The following is a 21,585-nucleotide window of genomic DNA, read 5'->3' as shown; positions in this document are numbered from 1 at the left end:
TGGGTTTTTTTTTTTCGTGATGTCTGTACGTGCATAAGAACATACATATCTCGCATAATTCAAAAACGATTAGATCTAGAACGTTGAAAATTTCTTCTAGCTGTGCGTCTCCCTTTTGTATTGCGATCGGCGGTATCAAACGTATATTATATATACATACCAGTCCTTTAACCGGCTGAAAATACTTTACCGGACCTTTATTTTCGCAATCGTTGGTAGTAGATATACACTCCCAATTACATGTGCTTCAAACGACGAAAATATTCCTTTTTGAGCTATTTCAAATAAAATAAAAAAATAAAAAAAAATTCGGCAAACAGCGAAATCCAGCTTTTAATTCTGTCTCCCGGTTCTCATATTTTGAAAGTTTTATACTTGTTATTAAAAATATAAAATTAGAAATTTGACTCCCGTACGACAAACATTTAATTTTAAAATTTGCAATTTTTGCTTTGCTTGCTCTTTCAGCTTACTCTCAGGAATCGATTAATTAAGTTATATTAATTCGAGGAAATTAGTTTAAATGAAGTGCAACAAACATAAATGTGTATAATTTAACAGCCCGTACACAAGGAAGTCACGCGGTCTCCTTCTCAGATTTTTTTTAAGTTTCTCGTTTAACTCGTTAGTGCAAGAAACATAACCTATTCGGTGACCTTTACCGCTGATACTTTATATACAAATAAGTAACCAGGATTGCGTTGAGTTACGACTGGTAACCAGTAATTTACTGAGTTAAGTCAGTAGCAGTTGACGCATAGACAGATTTTTATAATTATATAAGTTTTAAATCGTAAATAAGTCTCACACACCCGACTTGATCCTGCTAGTTTTTATATGATATTAAATTTTTTTTATTCGTACAGTTTCTGAAATGTATAGGTGAGATTGGAATAAATCTTGCATCTGAACATTTGTGTCGTTTTCCATTGTTACGATCAGAATTATAACTTGTTCATAACTAGAATCGATTCTGTGTCACTATTAACCGAAATTTCAAAATCTGTGAGATGAAAGAGTAATATAATATTCTTCCCTCCCGCTCATGCATGCCTTCGTGATGTAACGGTTATCCCACTCGGCGCGTATTTGAGAGATCCAGGTTCGTGTTCCGGCGAGGGCATTGCTCATTTTTCATGTCTCCTGCTTCAAAATAACGTAATGACTCCACGTTCTATAATATTCTATTCTGTGCCGAGCATATGTAAATTTACAAAAGATTTCCCAGTTGCGTCACTGCAATAGGATTCCAGTATACCAAATGAGAGAAAAACACAACGTTATCGAATATTTAATCCGTATATACACGTCTAACGGGAAGAATAGAATTAGAAGGAATCTAATTCGTCTAGGAGATTTAGAAAGCAAGTAAAAACATCAGATTATCTCTTTCTCTCTTGTTGTCTTGATCAGTACAGCGGTTAGCGATGCTGGCTCCGTTATATTTGGACCAGGGTTCGAATCCCGGCGAAGGCTTGGCTGTTTGTTAGTGAATAGTGTCCTTGGACATGCCACACTTAAAATACTGGCAATCCGGAAGTCTTGTTGAGTGGTTTACTGGTGAGGAGACTCTCTGGTCTATCTCTTAGGATGTTGTCCATCAAAATTGGACCAACAATAAGTGCCATGTGTAGAGTCATTAGGTGCTCTTGAAACAGAAGACGAGAAAAACGTGCAGAGCCCTTGCCGGGACTTGAATCCTGGACCTCTCCAATATACGTCTACGTCGTGTGTGTTTCTAATTACATCACGAAGGCATGCGTAAAGGAACGAGACAGTATCTTATATACTTCCCCTTATATAGTCATTGATAATGTATCTATGATAGACCATCTTTTAGCAAGGTAATGCCTGTCCGTTCATAGTGAACTTCCACAGGGAAAATACTAAAATTCTCCCTCATATTAAATTAATGTCTATCGATATTAATTTAACAACTCGTTACGCAAGTATTCCATGAATATTGACTAACACATTCTCATATCTGTCCACTGTACAGGGCATAATTTCTAAAATCAGAAGTCCTGAGCTTTATGGAATGCTATTGGAAGTGATGAAGAGAAATAAATAAAGGCAATTATAATAAATAAATCACTTTATTATTAACCCAAAGTTAAATAAAATGTAAGAATAAATCAGTAAACAGATACAAATATTTATAAATTAGCATAAATTAATGAGAAGTTGAGAAATAATAAGCCCAGATGCTAATGCAAAATAAAAATGAAAAGGTGACTAAGTTCATAACAGGGCATCATTCACAGACGGTGCGAAAAACAGCTTTCGAAAGAAATCTTCGCTATCAGATAAAATTACTTCCTTCTTTTTTTTTTTTTTTTTTTTTTCATTTAAAGTTTTGAGGGGATGAATGGAGTCTATAAATAGTATTTTGGAAATGCAGGTAAATTTTCTTTAGGTGCTCAAGTTTTCCCGCGTGTTTTACTCTTCTGAAATGAAGTGATGCTCAGCTGCATGTTCAGCAGCTAATGTAAATATCAGTTTTACTATTGTTAAAAGAAATGTTGCGCTAGTTAATAGAGTTTTAGGCTTATATTAAGTTATATATAAAGGACTGGAGCTCAAATTACATGGAGCTCCGCCTATAAGAACTACCAAAGTTGGGCTCTTGTAAGTTTTGGCTGAATTTAAGCGCTAATGATATAATATCATTATAAATAAACAGAAAGATACTGGGAATAATCTCTACAAAGATTAAAATTTGTTCCTCATCGCGCATCTGCATCAGTAAAAAATGTCATTTAACAGAATTATAAAAAGGTAAATTTAATGGAGATGAAATAGCAACTTCATCTCAATTTATCTTTAGGTGTACTGGTACTGCCATCTATTGGCGTTGTTTAAATTTTAAAGGTCTTCAGGAAAATACAGAGGCTGAAAGCGATCGTTATTTTCTACACAGCTAAGGTTTTCCCATGAATTTTCAGTCTCTGTCCCGATTTTTTACAAATCGTTTTTTGGTACCGAATTTATAGCATTTGTTCCGAGAAACAGTAGTGCTAGAACGTAAAAGTTTAAATGCATATACTTATTTAAGTACTAAATGCATATATTAATTAAATACTAGCATATATTAATACTAAATGCGTATATTAATTAAATACTTTTTCATGCCTTTAAGAGCTTAGCACGATGATCAGGAAAAATGTTCGTTTGCTTCATTTCAGTATTAACCGATGCGTCCAATTACAAGGAAATAAAACTTATTCCAATACTTATTAGATTTATAGATTGGAATTATGGAGTTAGAGAAAAAAATTAGAATTTAAATTCTTTCCTGGTAAACATCCGATATTGTTGGCAATTATTTAACTACCTGTCTTGAAGGGCCAGAATGTTCGGATGAACTATTATATTTATAATTTAAATACATTGAAATGGTTCATCGACTAATTCTGGATTGAGAAAAGCAAGGATTTTTGTGGAGGAGGGACTTAAATTAATTTCAAGGTTCCTCCCCCCGATGAAGTGACATTTAGATTGATTGAATTCTCTTCTGTTTTTGTTCATTTTTCTTTTAATTTCATAATTTAATAGACCTCAATCCATGCGATTTTTGGCTCTGGGGGACATTTGAAACATCTGGTAAGTCGTGACAATCCAAGAATATCTGAAAGCCAGCATTTCACGCCACGTGCTGAACATTTCCCAGCACACACTTCGGTCAACTGTCGAACATGCCATTTTGCGATTTCAGTTGGTTGCTGAAATGATGGCCATCACGTGGAACATGTTTTTTTTTTTTGTAACAAAATTTATAAAATTTAAAACTGTTGTGAAGGTGTGGCTAAATGTATAATTTGTTAATATAATACCTTCTGGTGATTCTATTTGTATTTGTATTTTTTTTTTTTTTTTTTTTTTTTTTTTTCCTGAAAGAAATTCACATTCTTAAGTTCACCACAAAATTTCAAAATTTTCTGATCACTGGTTTCTCTTGTAGGCAGCTTTGAAATAGGGTTCTTTAATTACAGACAGCCTGTATAGGTTGTAATATCTTGTTATTTAACAAAAAACTATATTAATTATTGAAGTGGCAACGCCATATTTGTATGATGTAACTGTTGCTCAGCAACAGAAGAAATTGTTTAAAAATTGTTGTTCTGAAGTTTGACCAGCTAGTAGATGTATGAAAATTTTGCCACTTAAGAATTGTATACAGATTATCTATCAACGTAAACTAAAAATAAAATTTATGTTTTACTAAGAAGATTATCGGTTTTGTCAACTACTGCAAAATACATTACAATATATATATTGACCTACATACTAGCTTCACCACAATAACATTAATAATAAAATAATTTATTCGTAAAAGAATATTCAAAAAATTATATATATAAACATATAGCGTTCCGAATTTCGAACTTTGAAATCTGGTCACCTTATAAAAGGTCTTAACTCATACAAATTTTATTAACCCTCCTTATTCGTGAGTTCTTATTTTCAAAAGCTATTCTACTTTTTTTCTCATCACATCGCGAACAAATTATTATTAAACTATGAATATATAATATTGTTTGAAAATTTTTCTTTTCAGAATTTTTAATTCTTTAAAAAACGAAATAGCTCAAAATTTGTATTTGGAGTTAAGAAAACATTAACAATTAACAAAAATTAAATTTGTGTTAAACGAACCAGTTTAATGTTAATTCACGAATGTTTCATTAATAACATTTATTAGCTTCTTTAATTTTAAAATAAATAAAATGCGCTGGAATGAATCTTTCAACATTTAGTTTTAGTGTTTTTAATTTGTACATACATTTCATTGTTTACTTTTAATTTATTTAAAAAATTACTTTAAAAGAAGTAATAATGGTTATTAATAAATTATTACAGAAATAAAATAATTATGATTCAATTACACAGCGTTAATTGAGGAATATATTTTAGTTTTGTCATTCCATGATGTAAGCAACGAAGAAAACTGATAAAAATTCTAAAGTTTTATCTTCCGGTGTTCTCATTGGCTGCGCAAATAAATCTCGAAAGTATAAGGCCTTTTTAGAATTTTAACATTCACTATTTTCGCCACATTAAAATTACATCAATAAGGTGTTTAGTGTCTTAAACACAATTTCTATACCTAGTTCTATTATTCTGCGCTTCAATTTGTAGAACAGCTAAGAAAGATTTTCTTATCAAAAATTTTCATAGCAGTTCTTAATTCTGCTTCTATGTATAGGAAAGAAATAAGCTGGAGCCATTTTAATGTTATCATTCTGTTCTGTTTCATACATTTTTATTTCCATGTACGAAGTATTCCCCAATTTAAATTCTTTGCCTGGTCATAAACTCTAGGTAAGAAATCGTAAAAAACTGTTTTTCATCAATGTGCTGCCATCTAGTATCTTTTCTGAGAAACAGATAAACAGAATGCCCAAGCATTTGCAGAAAAAAGCCACCTAACCGAAGGGGTAAAAATATTAACGGAGGAGGAGGAGGGGGGGGGGCACTAATTTTTTTTGGTGATGATATGCCGTGGCATATTTTCATGCAAAATTAGGGGGGATGCGAAATGAAATCTTTGTCTTGCAGATGACAAATGCTAATTAACGGAGTACGTCAAATAAAATTTGAGCTAATTAAAAGCCTTCTAAATAAAAAATTTTGCAAATTTGTAACTTATTCAAAAGTTCGTTTAACAATTCTTATAGTCCAGCCTAGAAAATATACATACGAATTTTATTCCTTCGGGCTCATATTGCTTTATTTTCAATTAGAATCAATTTTTATTTATTTATTTATTAATTTTTTTTTTTTTTAAATGTCGATTTGCTGTTTCTAACAGCAGGTATTTTGTCTTCTTGTTACTTTGTATTCCTTACTTTTCTACGCTATTTGAGAATATCGTCCTTTGATTTTAAAGAACTCTTATTATACTGTGCATTTAAATATTTGTGAAAAAATAATGAAACAAACGTAGATTTTCAAAATGGAAAAATGATTGACTACGCGGAAAAGGGATGATTCACAGGTGATGAATCCAGCACAATCTACTAGCACTGAGACTATTGAAAAGAAAAGAAAAATTGTTTGTAGAAAAAAATAATGAAAGTTATTTTATCATTTGGGTTTTCTTGGAATGGATGTGAAATGGACCCTCAACCACAATGTGCTGTTTGCGGTTAACTATTATCCAATCAAAGTACGAAACCATCGTTTCCTAAAAGGCACTTTGAATATAAGCATGCCAATTTAAAGGATAAATCTGAGGAATGTTTTAAGAGGAAATTAACAGAGTTCAAAAATGTAAACAATAATGAAAGGTTTTGCTACTTCAAGTGAAAACTTTGGAAGCTAATTACCTAGTAAGTGGCGGGTTTAGAATATTTAGCTTATATTTTTGGAAAGTTAAATAAATTAAATTTAGGATTACAAGGAGAAACTGTTAAATTATTTACCATTAGAGACGAAATAAATGCAATAAAAAAAACTCGAGCTAATAATCAGAGAATTGGATAATAATATTTTAAGTTTTTTACCACTTTTAGAAAGTTTTCTAACCGAAAATAATTTAAATATAAAAGAATTAGCGCCCAACATTAAAAATCACTGTTTTCATTGTTAAATAATTTTAACATGTATTTTTTCGAGGGGTATGAAAAAGAATATTGGATTAGAAATCCATTTTGTTCACATGTACCCGAAATTTTATCTCGTGAAGAAAAGGAATAATTGATAGAAATTTCCTGTGATCGAACCTTAACTAAATATTTTAAAAAGAACACGCTTGTTAACTTTTGGCTGAACCGAATAAAAGAATTTAATTGCATTTCAAATAAAGGTATTAAATTTTAATTGTCTTTTTGTACAACCTGTTTGTGTGAACAAGGATTTTTCTTCCAAGTTATATTTGAAAAATAAATATAGAACAAAATTAAAAGTAGATCTTAATTTACATTTAAAACCTATTGAAACAAAACCAAACATATAAAGAAATTGGTATTCCTTTTAAACAGGCCCAAATTTCACACTAAATTTTAGAATTAAAGTATTATAACTTAAATTTTGATAATTAAAATGCTAATCAATTTTTAATCTAATATTTTTATGTGTGCATATTTAATACAAATAGCCAATTGGTTGTGCAAATAGCAAAATATATATATATAATAATAAAATTCCATAGTCAAAATTACACTTAAAATTCTAACTGTATGTTTTTTTCATTTTTAATGGCGACGGTCTCTTATTTGAAAGTACGTGGAATTAAATCCACAGCCCCGTAGTCAAGTTGTTTTTCCCGCCTTTTCTACACGTACAGTTATAGAATATTCTGGGGATATTTAAAGCGAATTGGAATGGCTGACGACGCTGACGTCATTTCTTGGAAGCTCCGCCTTTCCAGAGGCTATAAAAGGACTCGCAAAAGAATATCGGAGTCTTTTCTTTAATGTAACGATGCAGTAAACTTCATAAAAAAAGTTATTAGTTATTCTTTTTTATTTACTCCGGAAATATGATTTTTGTAATTGCTATTTCTCCTGACCAATAATAAATGGATCCTGTTTTTTAAACTTATCATCTGATAATTTAAGTTACGACTACATCTATATTTCTTCACCAATCTATTTATTCCAGACAAAAGCTGGTACATCACATACATATATGTTTATTTTAATATTTCTATTGAGAAATTGCAAAATAATCATTGTAAAATGTTATGGTGGAACTAAAGTTTTTCAGTTTTCGTTTAGATGGTATGCATTAGTGAAAAGGCTGAGAACCTGTGCAATAGAGGATACACAGATTTTGGCAATTTACATCCCATGTATCCACTAACAATTAAAATATTGAGGATTTGTTATGCTTAAGAAAATAATAGGAAAAGTGTTTAGAAATATTATTATTATTAATAGTAATATTATTAAAGATATTAATTGCAAGCAATAAAATAAAGGAAATGTTAAAGTTAACTAGATCAGTGGTGTACCTAGAATTTAATTTTGGGAGAAAGTCAGACACCATCATAACGCCAAAAATACCATTGTGCAAGTTTTCTTATTTACAGTTTTGAATTTGATCTAAAACTCATATCTGTATTCATATTAAGTTAATCAAATACAATCCACGCCTTTCCATTGTATTTGTAGCATTATGTTGTTAATAATAAGTTTATTAAAATACTAGTCAATAATACAAAAGTACTTGTGTTATTTTATCAGGTCAAAGATATTAATAAGAGCAGACTTTTAATTTACACCAATTAATTTTAATTACATTAATGTTCCTTCTACTTTATTTACTTTTCTTACAAATAAATTTTTATCTAAACCATGTGCATACATATTGTTTCCGATATATATATGATGCATGCATATAGTATATATACTGTTTAGCAGTTTCTCACAAATTTTCACTAAAAGAACATCGTTCTTTATGTATTCGAACCTGCCCTGTTTTGTACCTTGTAATTCCACAGTTGACATGTTTGTCATTTTACTTGTTTAAATTACTAGAAGCCTTAATTGCTTAATTAATTTTTGTCCATTTGGATTTTGTTTTATAATTTTGTTTTGCAATTTTTAAGCTTCAATTTTACATTTGTATTTACTACTGTTTCTTTTTATGTGTATTTGTTTACTTTGTGTACGAATGTATGTAGGGGAAAGACTCATATGAGACTCATTTGAAATAAGATTTTAAAATTTATGATTAAAGAATTTCAGAAGCGGTTTAGAGTCTCAAACGGTTAGAGGAACGAAGCATTGTATTCGGAACTCATTAATTAACCGAGTTTAAGGCTTCAAAATACTTTTCCCTTGACAAGTTCTGTTTGAAGCGTTTAAACAAAGGAGATTAATTTTTTCGTGCCTTTGTATAGCACTCTGTTTTTTTTTTTTTCAAGGCTTTTACGTTGTAGCTTTTCACATTTTCTTTGGATCATTTATGTTTTAAACATGTACCCTTCAACAGACGTTACTCGGTTTTGTTACCAATTTTACGGAGTTTAATAAAAAAAAAAAAAAAAAAAAAAAAGAGAGAGAGAGAGAGAGAGAGTAGGCATTTATTTTTTTTCCGGAGGGGGGGAGAAGGAAGACTAAATTTTTATTTAATTTGTCTTCCAACGTTTTTACTTTACTTTGAAATTATGCATACATATTTATAGATTTGTATTCAGTTAAACGCTTTTCACATGTCTTGTTTCGTAAATAATTTTTTAGATATTTTAGCGTAAGGAACGACCTTTCTGCAATATACGTGTTCAATTCTAATCTTGTTAAAATTTTTAAAATGTTTGTAATTACTAGGAAAAACTCCTTTATACTAGGTCTTTAAACCTTCTATTGCAGATGAACCATTTTTGTTCGTTGCAATTTCCTTCGCCAAATTTGATATACAGCTTTTGGAACATCAATATTATAATTCCACAAATCAGAATATATATTTAAACGCATTCCGAAGTTTCTTTCAAATTCAGATTGGAGAGGGAGTTTATTCTTTTCGAATATTAAAATATTAAAAGAATTCAGTATTTTTTTATGTTTAGTAAAAACGTTTTAACTCCACCATCCAACTGCAAAATCCCATCCTCCAAGAATTGATTAAAAATTAATATTTGAAAATAGGATTCGAGGGATTTATTTATAACATTAAAATGACACGTTTGCTTGCTTGCCAATCACGGGAAAGAAATTTCAAACTGTTCTTCATGTTGTTGTGCTGTGACTTATCTCACTTGTCTGACTGTAACATCAAAACAAGCTCACGAAATTCATCGTAGCAAGGACTGCAAGACTGAGGATGTCGTTGGCAAGTGCCTTGAGGTGACAGTATGACTTCACTCGGTCCCGCCTGAGGATCTCCCACCTCTTTTCCCCTACCACCAACCTCTGGAAGGACTTTCGTCTCGCCGTATATTTAGAGTGCCCCCCCCCATGCCGCGCAGACACTATTCATTTACAAACTTCCATGCCTTCTCCGAAATTCGAACCCAGGGCAGCTATTTCTTATCATTTAAAGTAAGCTGAATAACAATTATTAGGGGGGGGGAGGAGGTATTCAAACAAAAGCAGCCACCACTTGTTTACAAAAATTAACGCTAAATGCTGTTGTTTGAACATAAATAGCTATTTGATCTTGTTAAGAAATGTATGTCGTTTTATCAGTTATAATTCAATAGCATTTGCTTGCATTCACTTTTGCAAGGAAAATAATTTTATTCCAGACATTTATGATTTCATTTTGTATTTCTGGCGAAATGTATGTTGCGTTATTGCTACATTATTCTGAAACGATTTTTCAATATGTCATCCTCTGCATCTATTCGAAATCTGAATAACTGCTAAAAGTTTCCATCATTCTGATGCGATTCAACATCATCATCATAAATATTCATTTACTAAGAATTTCGATGATCTATCTCTTCACGGAAATCCATTTATTCTACTGAAGATCATTATTTTTATTTTTGAATAAACCTTTTTCGATTTTCTTTAGCTTGATGAGCGCTGTCAACATTAATTTTATCACCTATGGATTGCTTTAGCCAAGAATAATATTTTTTAAAATTTCAGCAGATAACAAGGAATGCTTAAGGTATTTTTCTATTGGTAGTCACAGAATTTTTCTTCAATTGTAGCTTTAAATTTTCTCCAATTGTGGAAAAGTTTGTTTATTGATTGTCCTAAAGTTTGACTATTTGATTGGTCTACATATTCTTGGCGAATATTATGCAATATTGACAATGCACTCCACCTCTAATTTTAAAACAAGCCAGCCAAGGATATTCAAAAACTGATATATATTTAAACTAGAATGTCTGGAGGTCATAGGAAATGACTGCTGTTCTAAATATTATAAACTGTAATTAAAATGATTTGTGCAAAGGTGTCTGCTAATTCAAACTGAATTACCCAGGATAGGCGGCGAGGGTGCCCATTTGCTTACTCCCCCACGGGGTTGCCCCTTCTACTTGCTTAATTGCTTAAAGTAGAGTGCAATGAAGGAAACCATTGGCATTTCTTAAGAGCCACCGCTAGCTCAATAAATAATGGTGATTTAAATAATAAAATGTTAATTCCCATGTCAAAGATCTCTTTGTACACAACATTTCTTGTGTAGATCTTTCAATCATTTCTAAGCTCGCCTTGCAGAGGGCCATCCATTATTTTTGATTTTACGTCCGTTCTTTCACGAACTCTTGAACAGGCAACATAAAGTTGACCGTGTCCAAATGCAGGCTCAGGTAAAAAAATGCCAACACGCTTAAGCGTTTGGCCCTGAGACTTACGGATGGTCATAGCAAAGGGAAAGAAAAGTTACAGAAAGTTGTCTACGTCCCAATTGAAACGGCAACCCTGTGCCGTGGCAACTTCACCCTGTTGGCTAGTACAGGTACGCAAGCAACCAATAAACTATCGGCGACAGACAGACACTTCAGCCGCATATAATAAAGATACTTATTTATTTCATTTTATTTGTTTTTTCATCGTTGCTGGTTGCATAGTTCCGAATTCTATTATATACAGATGTTAAATTTATTTATTAAATGTTAAATGCACGTGCTCTTGTTTTTTTAATTTTTCCGGCTTAGCTTTCTCATAATATTCGTTACGCACTGCACTGCACGGGGAATAAAACAATTTACAGTTACGCAAGCAACCAATAAACTATCGGCGACAAACACTTAAGCCGCATATATATGAGATTTTCTGTTTACATTTTTATTGCCAATTGAAGAACTTGGAAACATGTACTTTGCTGTTGGACCCAAGCATTTCCAAGGCAATCAAATTTCTCTTTGTCAGTTTATAAGGTATTTTCTCCCTCCTTTCGGCATGCGTTCGTGGTGTAACAGTTAGCACACTCGGCGCGTATTCGAGAAGTCCACGGAATTCGAGTCCTGGCGAGGACACTGCTCATTTTTCATGTCTCCTGTTTTACCCCAAAAAAGTCTCTACACTGGCACCCGAACTAAAAGGTGGTGGATGATGATTCTTCACCTCCAGGATTTGTCGACTGGGTGCCCTAATCCCCAGAAGTCTTAACTTTAGAGCTTAATATACGATAATTATTTGCTTGCATTTTATTTTTTAACCCAGCTTCGCGACACTTTTTGGAAGAATTTAGAGGAAATGTTTTCTTTACTCCGAGATTTTCAAATTAGTAGATCGTGCCTACTTCTTTACTATATCACTGTCTGGGTTGCTCTATCTTAAAATTAATAATTATTAGTATTTTTTAATCGTGTAACTCTTAACTAACGCTACAAATTAAGAATAGTTTGAGTCTGGAGTCTAAGTCTAAAGATAAGACGAAACAAATGTACTCGTTTTACCAAACTACCACGTGAAGCAAACATATTCAGAAATGTTGCAAAACGAATGGCAGGAAAGAATGCTAAAGAAATAACAATATCTTTTATCTAGTATAGTGAAAATTATTTGTAATTTTTTTGTTGGTGTTTGTTTGTAAAGAATATTTCAGCAATTGAGTTCTCAGCTGGGTTTTGGGTTCGACTCGGGGGTTAGAAGCATAGCCTTAACTGGCTGTCTGTGGTCCTTCAATATACACTCATGTCCATAAATTAAGGATAATGCAAAATCAGGCAAAGGAAGAGTTAGAAGCAAAACAAATTTGACTTATTTGTAAAGCTTATTTATTAAACAAAAGGTAAAGAGCAAAAAAAGATGCTATATGTCTGATATTATTAAAAAAATTAGCGATTTTTTTTCCCTGGAGCAAATTGCAAAAAAAAAAAACCTATTTACAAAAAAACAATATTACATAGTTGGTATGATTGTTATTACATTGTATGTCTCCCAGACGATGCAATACAGTCCGTACAACGCCTAGGCATGCTGAGTATCAAATTATCGATCTGATCTTGGGGGATATTACACCACTCAAAAAGCAATGCTCTCCGAAGTTCCGGTAGACATGTAGGAGGAGGTTGACGGGCTGCAACTCGTCGGCCAAGCATATCCCACACGTGCTCTACTGGATTCAAGTCCGTGAGGATGCTGGCCAGTCCATACGGGTGATATCCTCCGATTGAAGGCATTCGCTTACGATGTTTGCACGGTGAGGACGGGCGTTGTCATCCATAAACACAAATTGTGCGCCCTTGGCGCCCCAAAACAAACGTACATGTTGTTCCAGAATTACGTCCCGATAGATTTGGGTTGTCATGGTTCCAATTTGAACATGCAGGTCACTTTTGGAATCCAGAATAATTCCACCCCAAACGAGCACTCCTGCACCACCGTAACGGTGTCGTTCAGTGATGTTTTCTTGGTAGTAGCGGATACCTGGAGCTCTCCATAAGAAAGTCCGGCGAGAATCAGACTGCAAGCTAAACCTGGACTCGTCGAAAAACATTACACAAGCTCACTGTTGCGGTGTTCACAATGCATGCTCTCTACTCCAGGCTAACCGCAGGCGACAGTGAGTTGCAGTAAGTGGAACGCATGTGACAGGTCTACGAGCATGTAGACCAATCTGCCCTAAGCGTCTGTACACGGTCTGCCTTGAAATTGTCGTACCAGTGGCTGAAGAGAGCTGACGAGACAGGTCTGAGGCTGTGCTCCGCCTGTTTTTTTTTGGCAGTAACTGCCAAATACCGGTCCTCATTCGGCGTTGTAACTCTGGGGCGACCTGTGCTGTAACGTCTACTCACATTACCATCATCTTGGAATCGCTGCCGAAGCCTGGAGATGACACTCAGGGCAATTCCAAGTTCGTCTGATACTTCCAGTTGGGTACGCCCACATTCCAGACGGCCGATAATTCTACCACGTAAAAAATCATCCAAATAGCGTCCTTTGTGTCATAACTATTCGGTTATTGCACTGAAATGCTTATAAAGCGCCTGCGAACAATTTTACGTCTTTGCCTGTATTCCTTATATATCACTCTCTTACACTCTCGTCACTGTGACGTACCATCGGTGTCATCTGGTTACTTCCTGAAATTTGCATATAATTCTTAAAGATGTGTGTAGTGATTTTACAGGTGATATATTTATTTTAGAGTTCGATTTCCGCGTGACTCCGAATTATCCTTAATTTATGGACATGAGTATATTATTGCCTTCTACGAGTTCATGAATTTGGAGTAATTGACGATAACACTTGACGAAGAATCAAAACACGATTTATTCGTCAACTATCACTCAGGACAGCTCCCAAAACCCGTTTACAGTCGTCGAAAAGACTACGATATGCACGCTGAATAGTCAGCGACGCAGCCTTCAGGCTATAACGGTGAAGACTACTTCACAGCAAAGCTTTAAAGTACAGCTCTCAACTCGGTCGATCACTCTCAACCTAATCTCTGAACTTAGGACACTTTTACTACGCTACACTACTACAGTACAACTCCAATCGGATTACTGGAATTTTTCCGAAGAAAGGGTCTATGTACACTTTTATTAATTACTGTATGCACTGCATGTTGAAAATGAGAGAAAAAAATATTTTTTTAAAGGGTGTTTAATTAATTAAAGTGAAAAAGAAACACTTTTACATACATGTTAGATAGCGTACTGTACAGTACTTAAAAGTGCTGAAAGTCATTGCTTCCTGAACATCTCGGTCTAAGCAAGCTGCTTGCGGACACCGTGCCTGTACTTGAAATTTCTTAACTAGCCATTACATAGTTTAAAGGATGACTAGCTGAACTTCTGAACTAAGATCTTAGCTTTGTCACAAAGAATCGGAACCGAAATTGGGTGTTCCATAGAATGTTGATTAAAAACCACTTGAAAAACGGCATCTTCTACATTTTTGTTTGTTGCTGCCTTCATCGATTTTCTTGAAGAATTTCCATCTTCGTTTCTAAGCAGTTACACGAAGTTTAAAAGTGTAGGTTTGCTCTTTTTAATGTCTGGAATCGTAAATTGCCCAACACTACGCTTTCGTCTTATTTTTTTACTTCCTTATACGAAGTAAAAAGGAAGTATTGTAATCACCAAAAGTTCAGGCAACATACTTCAAAAAAAAATATCCATTTTGACCGCTATGGAATGCAATTTAACGATGTTTTTGCGTGATATCTGTACGTAAGGACAGAATAAAAGACTCTTTTCCTCCAAAAAAATTATAAAACTGCTTTAAAATGAATTCTGAAGAGAATTTTCGTGGCGTCTGTACGAACGTATGTACGTACGTACATATCTCGCATAACTCCAAAACGAGTAGCCTCAGAACGTTGAAATTTTGTATATAGGACTGCTATAACATGTAGATGTGCACCTCGTATTTTGGTTGCCATCGGCCGCACCGAACGTATATAAATATATTTTTATATATATCCACGCTGTTACCCGGCTCAGTGATCTCAGTTTCTTTACTCTTATATGTTTGTAAAATTGTATATTTTTTGCTTTAAAAATGATTGAATTATGTTGTTTTTATCTTCCGGTTAAGGTTTATATGCCTTTCGTAATTTTGGAAGCAATATTTGTACAATTATCAACAATTTAAAAGCTGTTTAAGTGCGGTTAAGTTTTAGATAACATGGCGGACATATTTGTTTACATTTGAAACAGAAGAATTGTAGATTTGTTGCCAATCTAGAAAGACTAAGCTTCGCAACAAAAAAATAACGCCTTCATTTTATATTGCGAATTAAATCATGCTTAATCCTTTATGGAATTTTTTCGAGGAAATAAGTGTTTGAGATTTACTTCGTAATTTTTAATGCAGATATTTCGAGTTTTTATGCATTTTTGCCTTGTCGCGAAGTGAGAACTGAATGAATTGAATGAGAAATACTCAATCGTCTGTGAAAAACTGTTTCTTTTCTGTTTTGTTTGCTTAATTTCTTTCATACATCGTTTTAGCTTTATTATAGTATTTGAATAGAACATGTAGCAACGATAATCCTTCAAATGAAATAAATTTTGTGCATTCAGAGTGTCGTTATAGTAAACAAATATAGAGAATTTTAAAGATGCATTTATTCTATTGTGGTTTATGCGCTGTCGACGAAGTAGATTTAATTCAATCCAATCAATTTAAATGAAATTCAAGAAAAAAAAATGCGTATAATTTAATATTCCGTACAAGGAAGTCATGTGGTGTACACATCAGGTTTTCTTAAATTCTGAAAGCGATTCGGATAATTGAAGTTCGGATAATTGGAGTTGTACTGTACTCAAGATACTTCTTTATCCGCGTACAGGCAGGGTATGTATAGCTTTAACCTACGTTCGAGAACACTCTCGTGGAAAACCGCTAAGAATGCGTTCTAGAATGTTCTCTCTAATTTTGACGCTAAATATCACCAAAAGGGTAATTTCGCACCAAGTCTGGCAATCCTGCCTTTCCCTGCCACTTTCTGGCAACATTAACCTCGCTTATCTTACCGCCAGATGGGCAATTCGTAACAATATGTAAAATGTGGATCATTTGATTAATTTGTTCATTTGATGATCACTCTCATCGCTACAGCATCACGCTTTTAATAAATGTGAACAATAACTATTCACTAGCTTGATCATATAATAAATATTCTTCCACTGTTTAGTGAATAATAGTGATAAACGCTGAAATCACAGAAATAGGCATATCACAGAATAAGCATGTGTAGTTTCTTCTGTTTAGAGAGAAATAAAATTCTGTTTAGAGAGAAATAGGCCAAAAAGGGAGTTGCAGACAGCAGTGATATAATATTTTCAATTGGAATTTTCATATTTTTGTTAATTCGCGTTTATGATGTGTTGATATTAAAGTTTGTGGTAAAATCCTAGTATACGATATGGCCTTGGCGTGATTTTTTGAAAATTGTCGCCAACACCAAAATGACTCGTTTACTGCTCATTATAAATACCACATTTACTGCTCATCATAATGTCGGCGGATAAGGAAATCCAAAAAGACCTCCTTCACTAAAAAATTAACAAAATAATCCCAAATAATTGGCATAACTAATTCTACAGCTATTGTATGCAGATTAACTAAACGCGCAAGTATTTTAACACAGATATAAGAACAACAGAATTCAATCACTTTGAAAGCAAAAAACGCTCACTTTACCAAAGTATAAGAATAAAAAAGGTGAGCTCAACAAGCCGGGTAACGGAGTGGGTATACTTTTGGTACGGCCGATTGCAACCAAAAAGGGAGGTGCACAACTGCATGTTATAGCAGTCGCATATACAAAATTTCAACGTACTAAGGCTACTGGTTTTTGAGTTATGCGAAGTATATACACACGTACGTACAGATGTCACGAAAAAATACCTTCTGAACTCATTTTGAATCCATTTTACAATCTGTTTTGAAAAAAAAAAAAAAAAAAAAAAAAAAAAAAAAAAAAAAAAAAAAAAAGAGCCCTTCATTCTGTACGTGCGTACAGACGTCACGCAAAAAAATTTTTCAAATGAATTCGAGAGCGATCAAAATAGATATTTTCGTTAAAATACTGTTATGATATCCAAAATTTTTCACGATTATTATACTTCCTTCACCTCGTACAAGAAAGTAAAAATAAATAATGTTGCTTTCTTTGGTTTTAAAAAAAAATGTATAAAGTATAGCATTGTTCATATATATTCAACCAGTCTAGTATTATTTTCCCTTTACTTTTGCTTTGAGTGGCAACAGTTGTATAATGTTATATTTTGGTAGAATAAACTTGTTTGTTTGTGTTTAAAATTTTACAGAGATTATTTAGGTAGAAATGAGTTTATTAATGGACAAAATGGTGAACATTTACTGTCGTATCTAACAAATTAAACTTTAAGTACAAACAGCAATGACTAAAAAAAAAGAAGTGCAACATGCTGCACATAATAACTTTGTAGAAAACATACTTTAATTCCATTTCATACACGAAAATTTCAACATGATTGCTTCACAAAATATGCAAGTTCTTGGCAAATATAATCTGTAAATTTTTTATTTTTCTAAAGTAACACACCACGGAACAGCTAAATCAAATATTGAAGAAATCTCGCTTTCCCCCCCCCCCCCTATTAGCTGTAACACGTACTTTTTTATGTGAATAAATGATATGTTACAAAACACATAACAAAATATTACCATAAATGAATTCAAATTAAATCTGGCAATACTAATGACGTAATAAAATCACTGAATTCTCATAGCAGTAGTAACAGAACAATTAAACCCATCTTAAATATTTTTATTTCTTAAAATTTAGCCGCATATTAACTATAAATGTAAATTAATTTTAATGAAGAATAAGGTTTCTTAACCCAAATAGGGCAAACTAATGCTCTATCAGCAGGTTAAATATTGTTAACCTCCAGGGAAACTCAATTTTTTAAGATTTAAATTGCAAAATATTTTCAAAAGGTAAGTTTGAAATCTTTTCAGATATATTCATTGTGCTATCAAAATATTAAGGTATTTTTATAGGTGTGGCCTACAGTTTAAACATTTAAACTTGTATTTTTTTCCCCCCTTAGTAGTAATTTTGCCAGTATAATCACGCGAACGTATTCTACTAAGCCGTTGAAGTTGGTAGTCGTTGAAGCTGCATACTGCAGTGATATAATATTTCCAAATGGAATTTTCATATTTTTGTTAATTCGCGTTTATGATGTATTGATATTAACGTTTGTGGTAAAATCCTAGTATACGGTATGGCCTTGGCGTGATTTTTTGAAATTTGTCGCCAACACCAAAATGACACTTTTACTGCTCATTATAAATACCGCATTTACTGTTCATCACAACGTCGCCAAATCCAGTGTGTACCATATATAAAGATTAAACCAAGTTCGTTTATTTGTTAAAGCTTTATCCTTTGAGAATCTTTATTTTAAAGTGCTTGTTGCAGTCTTATAAGGCTGAATTTATAGTTAATCTTGGTACTTTTCCGTTTCGCCGGCGCAAATCTCGCCAAGCTGGCGACAACATACAGTATACACATAAAAAATATTAAAAAAATTTTAGCTCTAAGAATTCTTTTTTTAAAGGCATAAACATTTTAATATCGCTTAAAATTTTATAAAAATCCAATAAATAAAAACAATAAATTTGTAAAAAGACATTAATTTAAGAATTTACTATGCTTTCATGGTTCAACATCCTGATTCGCCGGTTCATATCACGTGACCCCAAGCGATCTCATCTTACGTAAACTACTCTACAAAAATTTAATGCTCTCAGTAATTATCTACATTAATTTCAAGTTAAATCTTAATTTTGGAATAGAAGTTTAAATGCAAGCAATATTTCAATGCGTACGAATAGCTTACTCAGAAATTATGTAAAACTGCAGTGCTTTACTTCGCTAATGAATTCTCATTAGAATTGATGAATTTAACCCTTGACTTTACCTTTTCTATATTTTCGGCTTCGGGTAAGCGCTGTGATTGCATCCTAATTGACCTAATTACCGAAAATGGCCTTAGACATAAAACTGAACTATCTGATAAAAATTCTATGTAATTATATGCCAGTATTGAAAGAAACAATCAATCTAATAAGAAAAAGCTGCGACTTGTTTTGAAAATGAGGCGTAAAAGGTTACCAGCGAGAATATTCCGTTTGGCATCGATTGTACTATTATTGGCGACTTTATCGCTTGCGCAGGCAAAAGGGAAAAGTACCTTAATCTTCAATTGAGTACGAGGTACAAAAGTGTACGAGGTTGGCAGTTTTAGGCAAAGATTTGTTGGTACTTTATTTCGCCGGCGCAGGCGATAAAGTCGCCAACGGTATATCCTGGCTGGTAACCTTTCGTGACGTGACTGATACCGTCAAAAATGGAAGAAAAACCACTGAAAATTTGGGATTTGCCCAGAACAGAGGAAAACTCTGTCAAATTCTTTCAAGCGAAAGGCTTTTTGGCCTAAGATTGCTATTTGTGATAATAATCATGAAGTAAAATTGTATTTGGGAGACGAAATGCAGTGGCGCTGCAACCTTTCAGTTTGTCGCAGTAAAATAAGTATTCGGAAGGGCACATGGTTTGAGTCATCGAAATGGAGTTTCTTGAAGTGTGCGAGGCTTATTTATGGTTGAAGCGAAGAATTAACTTTCGCTAAATGGCTTGAAAATCAGTCACGGAACAGTTGTGGACTGTAATAACTATATCCGCGAGGTTTTGTGCATTCTTTGAGAATTATCGTCGAAATGGATGAAAGTGTAATTCACGAATCGCAAAAACAGTGCGGGATGGATTTTACCACAACACTGGATCTTGCCATGAAGGAATCGAATGTTTCCTTGTGAAGCTGCCAAATCGATACATGAGCATTATATTAGAAACAATTAAAGAAAATATTGAAAATGAAACTATAATATATTCGGATTCGTGGAAACCATGCTGCACTGAAAAACTAGAAGAGGAATGTTTCGAACATTTCAAAGTATAAATACAATTTTGTCAATACGGAAACTGGAACGCACACACAAAAGATAGACTATGGGGAAGTGCCAAAATGGCGAAATAAGGAACACAGAGGTATGACAGGTCATCATCTGAATAGCTATCTAGCGGAATGTACATGGAAGAAGGGAAATAAAAGATCCATTAAAGAAATTGAAACGATATTAAAATGTTCATGCCTCTAAAGTAAAAAATTCTTAGAACTAACATTCTGTTAACATATTTTCATGTGTATTGCATGTGTTGTCGCCAATTAAGCTGCTTGGCGACATTTGAGCCGGCGAAATGGAAAAATACCGATTTGTTTGAAAGCAATTATAAAAGTGATATTCGGACAACTAATGGGAATTGCGTCAATACCAAAACAGCGGACTTGTAGTCAGTATTGTTCAAATACTTAAAAGTTCCCCAATGTCAACTTCGTATCTCTAATTAAAAATTAACCGAATTTTTTAAATGATTAATATTTTATTGGCATTTATTTCTATTTGCATTTCAGTATGGCTGACTTTATTGAAGAGACTGAGCGGCATTACGAGGGCAGAAGGCGCTTGCCTCACTGTAGGACATGCGTCTGCCCGCAGCAAGAAGTGAAGATGAGAAGCAAAGTTTTCGTATCCACTCACAGCAAGCCAAAGCCTCCCGTGTCGCCTTTTGGGGTTGAACCACGTGGGCAGAAATGCATATGCGGATGCCGTCGATCCACAGATGGTGAATGGGAATGCAGGAATAAGGCGAAGGCTTATTATCACCAAAGCGTGGTTTCGCCAAACAGAGTAGAACGAAAAATCCACGCTGAACATAAATACACTTTATTGGAAAACTGGTTTAATAGGTATGTTCTTAATTTTGTGAATAAGGTCGGTGTACATATATCAGTATATTTAATAAAGAGCCTGTGGTTAATCTTCGAATTATGGTAACTTGGCGATTTTTTGGCGAAAATTTGGCGACCGACCCTGCTACAGCAACCTGCTAGTTTTTTTTGGACGCCATTTTGTTTTCACGAAGTAAAGGCTTTTTTTTTTTTTTTTTACTCTGCATTTTTTTCCCAACAATCTGCTAGCCGAATTACGCTTATGCTAGAACTTTTATGGAACAAAAGTGCTTAATCATGACGAAGATTAGGTGCGAAATTGGGAGAAAGTGCAGAATCGTCCACTGCTTGCCGCATTTTTAAGAATTTTACATACACGGAATCATCCATGTACACGTCAACCTATTTTCACTTAAAAAAACATCATAGAATTG

General features: G+C 33.4%; 1 protein-coding gene across 4 annotated transcripts in view; it reads left to right on the top strand.

The window, feature by feature from the left end:
• Nucleotides 1–21,585, top strand: part of LOC118184539 (uncharacterized) — a 215,190-nt gene that overhangs the window by 173,754 nt on the left and 19,851 nt on the right. For 2 of the 4 annotated variants that reach the window (XM_035354232.2, XM_035354233.2), the window contains one exon: nt 20,834–21,169. In XM_035354232.2, the coding sequence (XP_035210123.2) occupies nt 20,835–21,169 (335 nt within the window). In that variant the 5' untranslated portion in view covers nt 20,834. Of the gene's footprint in view, nt 1–6,198; nt 6,333–18,135; nt 18,291–20,833; nt 21,170–21,585 lie in introns of those variants that run through there. The other 2 variants (XM_035354234.2, XM_085813283.1) reach the window with 2 other exon arrangements.

Source organism: Stegodyphus dumicola, chromosome 1, assembly GCF_044657685.1.
Source record: "Stegodyphus dumicola isolate Sdum_Otavi_A_Nest chromosome 1, ASM4465768v1".
In the NCBI taxonomy this organism is placed as follows: Eukaryota; Metazoa; Arthropoda; class Arachnida; order Araneae; family Eresidae; genus Stegodyphus; species Stegodyphus dumicola.
The sequence above is the reverse complement of the archived record's forward strand: the minus strand, read 5'-3'. Positions and strand labels throughout refer to the sequence as shown.